We start from the raw sequence: 14,032 nt of genomic DNA on the forward strand, positions 1-14,032 counted from the left end.
AGCATGTGGAGGGGCATTAAGTGCATAACAGATTATAAAGGAAGGAGTGAACAATGCCCCAAAGACCCATCACTGCCTGATGCCCTCAACAAGTTCTATGCACGCTTTGAAGACCCGAACAGACCACCCAGCACCAGACTCACCTCGCCACCGGATGAAGAGCATCTCAGCGTGACCTCAGCAGAAGTAAGGAGTACCTTCAGGAGGATTAATCCGCACAAAGCAACTGGCCCAGACAACATCCCCGGAAAAGTGTTGAAGGAATGTGCTGATCAGCTCTGTGAGGTGCTGGCAGACATCTTTAACACCTCACTTACCCTGGAGACAGTTCCCACCTGCCTGAAGACTGCCACCATCATCCCAGTCCCAAAAAGCTCTACAGTTGGTATGTTTACATGGACATAAGTAACCGGATCAAATGGCCGGTCGGAATAAAAGTGTGTCATGTAAACGCTCCATTCGGGTTATTTTTTGTGTATTCGGCGCGATCCGTTATAATTTCTGATCAGAACGAAACGGGTGGTTTACGCCGATCCGAAACCCGATCGGTGCGCATGTAAATGCTTGATCTGTTCATTTTTATCTGATGGTGAAAAACTGACCTGACTGCGCATGTGCGACTTTGCCGTTTCCGCCTGGCTAACGCTAATAATATTAGCATGTCAGGGAAGTAAAACTGGTCGGTGAGCGACACAACATTTCTACTAGAAACTTTTAAAGAGCTCAAAATGATTTCTATCACCTGTAGCTCAGTCAGGGAGTGCAATAACGTCTCCAACATCATTAAAACCTGTCGCGGGTCCATTTTGGGTGCTCAGGTTTGTTTACGTTCACCCGGAAGTAGAACTTCTTCTTCTGTGGTTTTTTTAAGGAGAGTTTACCACACTGCGCATGTCAGTACTGCTGTTCAGAACAAAGCCCGCTGCATGTAAACGCTCATCATGAACAGATTGTGCCCATGTAAACAACACATTTGAATTATTCAAACAGAACACATTTCAATCCGGTCAGAGAATTCTGCGCATGTAAACATAGCTAGTGACTGGTCTGAATGACTATCGGCCAGTGGCCCTCACATAGTCGCTAAATGCTTCGAAAAACTGGTCATGACTTACATCAAAACAACCATCAACATCAACGAGGACCCTCATCAGTATGCATACCGTGAGAACCGATCAACAGAGGATGCAATCTCCTCTGTGGTCCACACTGCGCTCAACCACCTGGAGCAGAAAAACTCTTACGTCCGTATGCTCTTTGTGGACTTCACATCCGCCTTCAACACCATGATCCCCCAAACCCTGATGGATAAACTATCCACACTAGGACTAAGCCCCTCCATCTGCAACTGGGTACTAGACTTTTTAACAAACAGACCACAGTTAGTGAGGATCCACAACCTCTCCTCCTCCACCATAACCCTCAGCACTGGCTCTCCTCAGGGATGTGTGTTGAGCCCCCTTCTGTTTACTCTGCTCACATATGATTGTGCAGCTACCCATCCAGGCTGTCACATTGTAAAGTTTGCAGATGATACAGCGGTGGTGGGATGCATCACAAACAATGATGAGTCCAGCTACAGGCAGGAGGTGGAACACCTGGAGAGCTGGTGCAGAGAGAATAACCTTCACATCAATGTGAAGAAGACAAAGGAGATGATTGTGGACTTCAGAAGGAACAAAAACACCTACACCCCCCTGAACATAAGAGGATCTGTGGTGGAAGTGGTCTCCAGCTACAAGTACTTGGGTGTACACATGAATGACAACCTCAGCTGGAGCAACAACACCACCAGCCTGATCAAGAAAGCTCATCAGAGACTCTACTTCCTCAGACGGCTGAGGCGAGCTGGTCTGGGAAGCTCAGTCCTCACCTCCTTCTACAGGTGTGCAGTGGAGAGCATCCTGTGCTCGAGCATCAATGTGTGGCATGGAGGCTGCACAGCTGCAGAAAGAAAAGCTTTGCAGAGAGTGGAGAAGGCTGCACAGAAATCTGTTGGAATCAGTCTCCCCACCATCACAGACATCTACACCTCCAGATGCAGGAAGAGGGCCACCTGCATCATGAAGGACCCCACCCACCCAGCACACACACTTTTTGCCCCACTCCCCTCAGGAAGGAGGTTAAGGAGCATTAAGTGTAGAACCACTAGACTGAGGAACAGCTTCTACCCTGAGGCTGTTAGACTCATGAATCTCTAACTAGAATAATCACTGTGAAAAACCATATCATGTTGCTGCTGATCTGTTTCATGTTGCTGCTGATCTGTTTCAATGTTGATGTGTTTATGCGTGCACATCTGCTCACAGACTCATGTTCATGTTTGTGCTGATGTTCAATGTTTTATGTTATAAGTGCTTAGTGTATATTTAGTTGATGTTTTTCTTAGTTCATATCTTAGATGTCATTACTGTTTTTCTTATACATTTTATTGTTGGATGTAACTGGGACCCTGTGTACATAATTTCGCTCCACCACATGTACCACATGAGGTGCGAATGACAATAAAGAAACTCTGACTCTGACTCTTTATGATTGTCTACTGTTGCACTGATAAATATCTCCTGGAGGGTAAACTATATCTTGGCTGCAAGTATCAAGCTGTGAAATCCTTCGTTTTCTACAAGTGGTAGTGGTTGGTCATTAATTATGATGAAGTTTAGCAACTTCTCTGTAAACATTTGAGCTCCGTGGTTTCAGCGATGTCTTCTTCTTGTTCAGTCCGAAGCAGGCAGCCTGATTTGGGGCAGCCGCGCTCAGTCTGTCCCTCCTCAGAGACGGGCAGACTGAGCGGGGCAGATTGGACGCGGCTGACCGGGGTCGAGTTGGCCGCCCCGGGTTGAGCAAAGAGCAGCGCCCCGCTGAAGCCACGGAGCTCGAATGTCCATCGTAAAACTAACTTTACCGCGGTTTAATGTGGCGCTATGGCTCTGCAGACATTGCACGTTGCTGCGTTGCTTTGTGGTGTTTCTAGTGTAAAATACTTCCACACAGCGGACATGTTTAGATGAAAACTTTGTTAGCTGTTAGCCACAGTGCTGCTAACTCAGTCCTCACGTTGTAGCTGGCTGCAAACTATGAAATGGATTTCCTGAATGTGAGGCGGGTCTTATTACTCTGGGTTCATGAGACACGCCGCCGTTCAGGAAATCCATTCCATAGTTTGAAGCCAACGTGCAGCGCAACCACAGACATGCATTGATCGGAAATATCGGCAGGTGGATTGGAAAATCTGATACGTAAATTTTGCTGGTATTGGAGGCCGATACCGATACTGGATCGGATCTGCCCCATCCCTAATTAGTATTAATACACAACAAAATCTCAGCAAGTTCATGTTACCACTGGGCTGTGGCGGCCCACAACACTAAATGTATTGTATAAAATGAAGCTGCATAATATCCTGATGCATGCTCAATAATCCAGGTAGAAAAATCTAAAAAAGCTGCATAATCTTCTCTCTGTGGAAGTGTTTGGGGGTCAGTGCATATCCAGATGCCATAATAATTATTTTTGCACTTTACACGTGCGTCCCACCACTTGTGCACAACAATGCAGTTAAGAACAGAGAAAACAATAAAAAAGGAGGTGTCCTGCAATTATAACATGTGAAACAAAACACCTCAAAATGTGGTAGAGAAATTACCTTTGCAGATGGTCTGGTGTGAGGTTGGCTGTGTTGTACAGAGTAATGTAGTGTGTAGGAAGTCCACAGCCTTGGCGAGTGTGATGTGCCATCAGATAAAAGTCAATCCTAAATGTTAAAAACACAAATAAATACTTTAGTTTGAGCAGTATATGGTATAAATAATAATCTCAATCGGCCTTCTTCATACACATTTTACTTATTTGTTACTAAGCTAACAGTGGGTCACGCCATTTAAACAATTATCACAACACCCCCATCATAATCAAGGTCTCTGCAGGCCTTCTGAATACGTTTTTAAAAACTACTTTATCACCAAACTAAAAATTATTTTAGGAATTAGTGTTTGACTGTTAAAACTGACCATTCTCTCTGAGTGAGGGTGTGATCCAAAACAGTTCCAGGTGAAGGAGTGCTGAAGCTGTTAGCTGCCCAGGAGTACAGGGTGGTGCTGATGCGCTTTTGGACCACAATGAACACCAGCTTGGGCTCGTAGTTCTGGAAGGTCTCGAAGCATTTGATCAGCTGAGGTATTTCATACTGCTCCACCATCTTCAGCTGGCCATCGGACACACCATCACGATACACCACAATCTTCTCTGGCAGGTTGTGGTTTACCTAGACAGAAGAACAGGCGTGACGTCAGATGGATTGAGTTTTGTTTAAAATGTGATGGGCTCTGTGGGCATGTGCACCTGCCATAATTTATTCTAAGAACTGCAAAGTGTGTTAACTGTTTTGGCAAAACAATAAACGTAACGAGAAGAAGCCAAGCTTTTCTATGATTGCCTTTTGAGTTAAGATGGTGTGACAAACTTCTAGTTACCTCATGATACTTCTGCAGCGCAGCCAGGAAACAAACTCTGAATCCACGAATCAGTTCCTCAGTGGGTGTCTGGAAAGTAACTCTCGAGTACCACCGGGTAAGTGAGCTGGGAGAGGCAAATACATTTTGATTTAGATTTAAGACATTATACAGAAAAACTCATTGGTTCTGATTCAAATCAAATCGTGTTCAACACTTTAAGATTCTGTATCCGTAAATATAAAAACAGGAGATTTTTACCAGCCAGTTTAACAAATATGAGAAAAAAGTGAAATGGGAAACATTACTGATAGTTATAAAGGTTTTACTGAAGCAAAGCCTTGTTGCCTTGTGCAACAATGTCAAAGTTAATAAGTGGTGACTGACATTTACTCCAACCCTAATAAACTTGAACTAGAGTATTAAAATACAAAACAAAGAACATTTTAGAAATCAAACAAGAACAGAGCCAAAGATAAGTGTACCTGTTCACACTTGCAACAAATCCCATCACTGACTGACGTAACCTGCTGGTGTCATGGTGGACATCTACTCCAATGATCATCAGGTTTTTCTATTCAAGTGAGGAAGGAAATAAACACAATTAATTACGTAATGTTACAAAAACACACACGTTCTTTCCTCTTTAGTTACAAAAACCACATGTTCTGTTAAATTAACATATACAGAACAGTACACCGTGAGGTCTTTAAATATTGACCCGACAAATGTTTCCACAACTATACAGAGGTGAAATGATCAAATTAAATCTCCATCTTCTTTTTCTACCACTTATCCATAGTTGGGTCACAGAGGCAACACGTCCATTATAGAAACCCAGACCTCTCTCTCTCCAGTGACACTTTCCTGCTGGTCCTGGGGGACCCCGAGGCGTTCCCAGGCCAGAGAAGATGCACCATCCCCTCCAGCGATTTCTGGGTTTTCCCTGGGGCCTCCTACCAGTGGGAGATGCTGGAAAACCTCTAAAGAGAGGCGTCCTAATCAGATAGCTGAACCACCTCAACTGAATACATTTGAATAAAATTTAATTTAAATTAGTTCAACATTTCTCAATCTCGTCAGCCCCTTAAAATCGGCAGGGCAGATTCTTTCCAAATGTCTAACCTTAACGATATCACAAAAACCAAACCGTTTTCATGTAGACCACATTACAGGTGGTCTATCACCACCATTAGAGGCAGTCTCTAATGGTGGTGATCATCAGGCATGCTGCGACTGTTCTGCTTTTCAAAAACAACACTCACCAAGGGAACATTGACTGTCCACAGTTCTCCTCCCAACTTGCTGTTCACCTGCAGAAGTATCTTCTGGGCAACACTCCTCAACTTCTGTTGCTGCGAGATGGTCCGAACATTAATGGCCTGAAGAAACATTTGACAAACAAGAGTTTTCTTTCTGAAGGAAATACAGTGTTCCCCCTGCCTCAGACACCGGCTCCAGGTCTAAACTAACCCATTTATTCAGACACAAATATAAAAGTAGATGACACACCTGGGAAGGAATGGGGCTTTTAACACAACACAGCTTCTTGATGGCACTGTAGAGATCATCTCTGTTGCCGACTATGATGCACACGACAAGCTGCAAACTGGGCTGCAAACAGATCTGAAATTCAAACTTGGTACAGATTTTACTGCATCTTTGAGTTCCGCTTCATGAGAACAACAGATATGTCCACATTTTGAAAAGTGTGCTACAGTGATTCGTATCATGTGCAAAAGTTCTGAGCCACATCTTATTTCTTTATATTTCACTGGAAATAGGTTCAAAAGTTACAGATACATGTATAATTACAGCCCTAAGCAAGACTATTGCACAGGATTATACATAGCCTACAGGAATTTTATTTTAATGGAACATTTTTTTAATTACTATGACAAGTTTTGACTACATATAGATTAGTGCAATGTATTATTTTGGTTAAAACATAAACATATTTGTTAAAAAAAACCTGAACACAAGCTCCACCCATTATCTTTATCCACTTCTTCATTTTTGGGTTGCCGGGGTCACTGGTGCCCATGTCCAGATATTGTGCGAGAGGTGGAGGACAACCTGGACAGGTCTCCAGTTCATCACAGGGACACAGAGACAAACAACCATTCACTCTCTCACTCACACCTAGAGACAATTTAGAGTTACCAATCAGACTAACATACATGATTCTGGTCTGTGGGAGGAAACTGGAGTACCTGGAGAAAACCCATGCATGCACGGAGAGAACATGCAAACTCCACCCAGAAAGGCCCCCAGACTGGATTTGAACTGGGGCGACCTGCATGCTGAGAGTCGCCCAGTTGTGCCACCATGCACAATTGACCACAAGATGATATTTCAAATGCTCAAGTAAAACTACGAGCAATCATGTGACCTAACAAGCATTTGAAGTGAACAGTGTTGAACGCAAAGAGAAGATTATACTTTTTAAAGTTTGCATCATACCTCATTGGTGAGCTGATTGTGGATGCTCTTGACATATGTCTCTGTCCGATCGTTGCTTAGCTCCACTCGAATGGGTCGCTCCAGTCGAACCCCGATAGGCCCAGCCACCTTGTTGAAGGTTGAAACCAGCTCTTCAGCCTGGTCTGCACAACGACGAGGGTAGAAAAGGGCCCAGAGGTTCAGTGGAATCTACAAGAAAAATGGGTTACGTTACTCACGTTACTAATATCTAGGTTGAATAAGTTACTAAAAAAAGTGTTAACTTTGTCCTTCATAAAAAACAACAACAAAAAAAAAACTGGTAACACTGGTGACCATCTTTCTCAACTTTGTAGCTGAAAGCTTATGTTGCTTTGAAGCTTTGTTACAAGACTCACAGAGCTGATTGAAGGATCCCTCACAACTTCTCTAGACCAGGACACATCAGGCCCACTTGTAAAGGATGACATCTGAAGACAGATGGTTTCCAAAGGCAGTGTTCTACCTTTTACCTGCAACAAAGAAAACAGACAATCTAAAACATCTTATCTCCCCACCCCCCACAGTCGGAAACTTCCATTACTAACGTAAGCTAGTGCACAACAAGAAGGTGTCTCCCCCTCCTCACCCTGCCCCGTCAACCCTCAAAGAGATGAGCATCTGCTAAGCCCAGTGACCGAGGAGGAACACGGTTTATTAAATGGAAATGATGCTATCCACCACGCCTCTGACCCCCACCCACCATCCTCGAATGAAATTGGAGAATTTTGCTGAAAAGCATCGAGCTTGCAGGTATACAGACTGCGTCCAGAAAGGCCCCCGGGCTGCTGAAAGGCAACAGCTCTACCAACTGAACCACTGTGCCACCCCAATTCTTTCTTGTTCTTGTTCGTTCTTAAAAATGTTATGGAATATTTTTTATACAGGTCCTTCTAAAAAAATTAGCATATTGTGATAAAGGTCATTATTTTCCATAATGTAATGATAAAAATGAAACTTTCATATATTTCAGATTCATTGCACACCGACTGAAATATTTTAGGTCTTTAATTGTTTTAATACTGATGATTATGGCATACAGCTCATGAAAACCCAAAATGCCTGTCCCAAAAAATTAGCATATTTCATCCCACCAATGAAAGACAAGTGTTTTTAATACAAAAAACGCCAACCTTCAAATAATCATGTTCAGTTATGCACTCAATACTTGGTCGGGAATCCTTTTGCATGAATGACTGCTTCAATGCGGCGTGGCATGGAGGCAATCAGCCTGTGGCACTGCTGAGGTGTTATGGAGGCCCAGGATGCTTCGATAGCGGCCTTAAGCTCATCCAGAGTGTTGGGTCTTGTGTCTCTCAACTTTCTCTTCACAATATCCCACAGGTTCTCTATGGGGTTCAGGTCAGGAGAGTTGGCAGGCCAATTGAGCACAGTAATACCATGGTCAGTAAACCATTTACCAGTGGTTTTGCACTGTGAGCAGGTGCCAGGTCGTGCTGAAAAATGAAATCTTCATCTCCATAAAGCTTTTCAGCAGATGGAAGCATGAAGTGCTCCAAAATCTCCTGATAGCTAGCTGCATTGACCCTGCACTTGATAAAACACAGTGGACCAACACCAGCAGATGACATGACACCCCAGACCATCACTGACCGTGGGTGCTTCACACTGGACTTCTGGCATTTTGGCATTTCCTTCTCCCCAGTCTTCCTCCAGACTCTGGCACCTTGATTTCCGAATGACATGCAAACTTTGCTTTCATCCAAAAAAAGTACTTTGGACCACTGAGCAACAGTCCAGTGCTGCTTCTCTGTAGCCCAGGTCAGGCGCTTCTGCCGCTGTTTCTGGTTCAAGAGTGGCTTGACCTGGGGAATGCAGCACCTGTAGCCCATTTCCTGCACACGCCTGTGCACGGTGGCTCTGGATGTTTCTACTCCAGACTCAGTCCACTGCTTCCGCAGGTCCCCCAAGCTCTGGAATTGGCCCTTCTCCACAATCCTCCTCAGGGTCCGGTCACCTCTTCTCGTTGTGCAGCGTTTTCTGCCACACTTTTCCCTTCCCACAGACTTCCCACTGAGGTGCCTTGATACAGCACTCTGGAAACAGCCTATTCGTTCAGCAATTTCTTTCTGTGTCTTACCCTCTTGCTTGAGGGTGTCAATGATGGCCTTCTGGACAGCAGTCAGGTCGGCAGTCTTACCCATGATTGTGGTTTTGAGTAATGAACAAGGCTGGGAGTTTTTAAAAGCCTCGGGAATCTTTTGCAGGTGTTTAGAGTTACGTTGTTGATTCAGATGGTTAGGTTAATAGCTTGTTTAGAGAACCTTTTCATGTTATGCTAATTTTTTGGGACAGGCATTTTGGGTTTTCATGAGCTGTATGCCATAATCATCAGTATTAAAACAATTAAAGACCTGAAATATTTCAGTTGGTGTGCAATGAATCTGAAATATATGAGAGTTTAATTTTTATCATTACATTATGGAAAATAATGACCTTTATCACAATATGCAAATTTTTTGAGAAGGACCTGTAGACTGATCATTTCAACTGATATTTCAGCTCCAGTTTGTCATCAACTCTAGTCAAATACTGTCTAGTAAACCTTGTAACGGGTCAATAGTGAACAATATTTTAACTTCCTGACACCATTTTTAAAACTTGGACCTGAGTGTCGAGATTTTTGGAGACATGTTGTCTCCTAACAACATGAACTGACACATTTTAATATTGCAGCAAGAATTTCTTGTTCAAGTTCAGAAGAAGTTGGTTTTCAAAGATTTTTGAGTCCAATCTGGCTCTTTAGGGAGAGAGAAGCTGTCATGTTGTACTGAGCAGTCTTTCAATAAGGCATATCTTCTGGCTGACTCTTGCGGTGGAATACATTTTGGGTGTGTTAGTGGTGCTGTGGGTGCACCCAGCTCAGTGACATATACAAACCGGATTCCAAAAAAGTTGGGACACTAAACAAATTGTGAATAAAAACTGAATGCAATGATGTGGAGATGGCAAATGTCAATATTTTATTCGTAATATAACATAGATGACACATCAACAGTTTAATCCGAGTAAATGTAACATTTTAAAGGAAAAATATGTTGATTCAAAATTTCACAGTGTCAACAAATCCCAAAAAAGTTGGGACAAGTAGCAATAAGTGGGTGGAAAAAGGAAATTGAGCATATAATGAAGAGCTGGAAGACCAATTAACACTAATTAGGTCAATTGACAACATGATTGGGTATAAAAAGAGCTTCTCAGAGTGTCAGTGTCTCTCAGAAGCCAAGATGGTAAGAGGATCACCAATTCCACCATTGTTGCGCAGAAAGATAGTGCAGCAATACCAGAATGGTGTTACCCAGCGTAAAATAGCAAAGACTTTTAAGTTATCATCATCAACCGTGCATAACATCATCAAAAGATTCAGAGAATCTGGAACAATCGCCGTGCGTAAGGGTCAAGGCCGTAAAACTCTACTGGATGCTCATGATCTCCGGGCCCTTAAACGTCACTGCACCTCAAACAGGAATGCCACTGTCAAGGAAATAACAGAATGGGCTCAGGAATACTTCCAGGAAGCAAAGTTCTCCCACACTTTGCAGGACTTGGGTCGAACAGTTTTCGCTGCATTGGTCATTTGTAAAATTTACTTATATTTCCTTTGAAAACAGCTTCTGCTCTGCTCCCCCCCTTGCTCTGTTCAACTCGCGCTGCAGTTTTTTTTTTTCAAACTTTATTCAGTCAGTCAACATTGACAATGAACTGCCCGTGAACAAAACGAAACGGCTCCGCAGCGCCATGAAAGATGCATAAATGCGCGACACAACGAATCGATAATGAAATTAGTTGCCAACACTTTTAATCATCAATTTTTATCGATTCGTTGTTGCAGCCCTAGTTTACTTACAGTCATCCCTCATTGTTTATCTGCCCGCCACCTAAGACACTAACGTTAAGTTCTGAGCATTTCTTATGACCGAAATATCTCCTGGAATTTCAGGAATTAGATAAAAATGAGTGAATTTTGTTTTCATGAAGAACTGGGAACACAGACTGTGCAAGTTGTCCTGCTGTGGTGGCCCCTGCAGAGAGCAGCAGCTAAAGTGAAAATAAATGACAGCTTTGTCAAGTCCAGGTTCTTCATTGTCATTCGCACCACATGTGGTACATGTGGAACGAAATTGTGTACACAGGGTCCCAGTTACCTTTACATTTCCCATTACATTTTGTCCGTAGCTACAAGCATTTTGAAGGTGTTTAGAGTTATTAAACTTACTAATTTTGTTTTTCCAGACTGACCTTCAAGATGTGCCATCTGTACTGGAACTGGCCAGGAACCATTCGTGTTCCAGCTCCATGCAAATATGCTCACAAATTAGCCTTCCTGGCTGGCCAGTACCTGCACTCAGAGCCAGCCATCCAGCTGTCAGACAAGCTCTTTTTTCTTTGAGCTGCTTCATTTACAAGTGCCAACCAGAAAATGGTTTTGTGTTACATTTTTTTACATGTTTAATTTAGATTACCGCTTTCAGCTAAATAGGTATAAGTTGTTCAATTTAAATTCAAGCCTGTTTTTATTTGAGCGTATAGTTTCTGGTTTTTGAAACCTGTACATTTTATTTTTGCCAGAAAAAAAGTTAAGGCTGTTGTGTGAGTCGGTGTTCTTTTGATATTAATATTTTTTATGTTTTGCATACCAAGCTTTTTTTCCTTGAGCTTCACTCAATAAGCAGAATGCAACAAGTTCTATATAGTGTTGTTTTAAAGTAAAAGAAAATTGCATGTTGGCAAATTCAGCCACAAGGTTATTATTTAAACCAAAACAAACTGTGAGAAATAAAATGTTTGGGGAAAATATGAAACCAAATTGGAAAGCAAAACCTCTCAGACAAATGAACAGCAGAAATGGCATGACCCATCAAAACAAGATTTAAACTTTATTGGAGCACTTTGCCAACTTGAAGGTAACTCCAGTGACAGAAACCACATTGAGGTTTACCATCTACTGCCTCTGCATCCATTAGAACTAAAGTAATTTAACAAAAATGTGTTTACATTGTTTGTAAAAGATGGATAGTAATAAAGTCTGCTCTTGGTTAATTTCATCAGTAGCATCTTGCATGATTTACATCCACATTCCTGCAGATTGTTAAAGTACAGTATAAAGTATGCAGTACTTAAGTCACAAGGCTAATACAGTTACTTTACTATAAGTGGGAATACAGTTTGATCATTGGTCAAATGATCATTTGGTAGAAAAAAAAATAAGACCACCAACTGATTATAAAAACTAGCTATTTTTGTACCTACAGAAGGGCTTGATATTCGAAGAATGAGATGAAGCGCTTTAGGGTGGGAAACAATGCTCTAGATAATTTATGTGAAACTGCTGGAGGTCCCAGCTCCAGAGAGCTCTTGCTCACTGGCCTTTGTGAATTCCTCCTCAACCTGACAGTCTCACTTCAGTCATGACAACCTTCATGGCAGGACAAAGCCCTCAGGAAAGCCAGCTGATTACAATGGTCTAGTGCCATAACACACCCCATTGTGACCATGGGTGTTTTGCTGTGGAACTGCCAGGGGCAAAGTTCCATTGAAATGGGTGGACAAAGTTGGAGCACCTCCTCTTCCTTTTCCTATGTCTTACATTACTGCTGCATAGAGGTTTAGGGAGAGCCAAATATACCCGCATAAACAACGGGCATGTCCATAATGTCCTCTTTCTCTCTGTCTTAACAGGTTGGTCAGGTTGAGCAACCTTGCTCTTTTCTGTAAAACAATCATCCCCATTGATTTTCCTGTGGCTTGGACCATGCAACACCACATGCATAGGCAGATGCCTGTAGTTGCAGTGATTTCCTCCTACACACCAGGGTCAGCTTGGTTGCCAAGTCCTGGCATGGCTCAGCGTGGAAAACTTGGAGGAAACATTGCACACTCTAACAGCAGCATTCATGGCTCTGTAGGCTCTTTTTGTCAAGGTGAAGTGACATTTCTTACTTTCATAGCAACATCTAGTGTTCTTTTATTACTCCTACAGGCCAGGGGGTGTAGACCCTGGAAGCAGCGCATTTGCACACTGCATTTTCATGCACATGCCGTCCTGGACACGTAAAGCTCTGGGATTTTTTTGTTGCCATTCTTGTAGTCCATCTCCAGGATACCCTTTACAGGTGTAGCCACCATCGGAGCCACAGCTACTTGTAGCACAGGTTCAGCATCAACACCTTCGTCTTGCTTCTCGTCATTGCAAGGCGGTAGACCACTTGTTAACAATTAGGGTTCCTTCCTACCATAGAAAGACAAGCTTGGCCTGGTAGCCATCTTTGGATGCTCTTCACGAAGAAGCAGGAGCAGTCCCGGAACAAGCTGGGAACCTCTATCAACAGGCAGGCACACTTCAGCCCAAGGCTGGTCGAGCACTCCTGATGTGGAGGATTTCTCAAGAGTTCTTTTCCCCCACAGCTGCAGAGACGATCTTTTGCCACCTCATGTAGTGTGAGAAGGAGCAGAACCCATTTTGTTCATTGCTTTGACAACCAAAAGCAGCCTGTGTCAATTGGTGTGTAGAGCATGGAAATGGAAACTACTGTTAGCTTGGCATGCTAAAAGGAGAAATAACCACAGTACTAATGTCTATGGTGAAGGCTGATAATAGGATTCAGTGGGTCTTTTTCTTCTTCTAAGGGACACTAAATGGTAGTGAAATGACTGAGTTTGCATTAGCATTTGAAAAAATTTTGACAGCAAAAGAAATATTTTAAGACTTTGTCAGGAATTGTAATATTATTGACCACCAAAAACGAATAAAAAACACAAATATGGGCTATAGTGTATTTTTGTGCCACCAAGTTGAGTTTTGGGATTGAACCATCCCCACCATTTATCTTAGTTTTCCAACCTGACCTTTGTGCATGCTAAATGTCAGTATTTTGCTACATTTTGTGGTCTCTAGAAGTTTCTTCCTACTTCCGGTTCTTTAACATCTACCGGTAAGTAAGTAAGTTAAACTTTATTTATATAGCGCTTCGCAAGATAAAAATCACAAAACGCTTCAACAAATCAGAGTCAGTCAGTCAGAGTTTCTTTATTGTCATTCGCACCTCATGTGGTACATGTGGTGGAGCGAAATTATGTAC

At 42.7% G+C, this 14,032-nt stretch overlaps 1 protein-coding gene across 1 annotated transcript in view; it reads left to right on the forward strand.

The window, feature by feature from the left end:
- The window catches only part of piwil2 (piwi-like RNA-mediated gene silencing 2), a 68,990-nt gene extending 57,647 nt beyond the window's left edge, over positions 1–11,343 (forward strand). The window contains exons 16-17 of the mRNA XM_037680725.1: positions 10,982–11,028; positions 11,187–11,343. Coding sequence (XP_037536653.1) covers positions 10,982–11,028; positions 11,187–11,343 — 204 coding nt within the window. The remainder of the gene's footprint in view (positions 1–10,981; positions 11,029–11,186) is intronic.
- The last annotated feature ends 2,689 nt before the right edge of the window (positions 11,344–14,032 follow it).

The sequence above is a fragment of the Nematolebias whitei genome, chromosome 8, assembly GCF_014905685.2.
Source record: "Nematolebias whitei isolate Nwh7 chromosome 8, NemWhi1, whole genome shotgun sequence".
Lineage (NCBI taxonomy): Eukaryota > Metazoa > Chordata > Actinopteri > Cyprinodontiformes > Rivulidae > Nematolebias > Nematolebias whitei.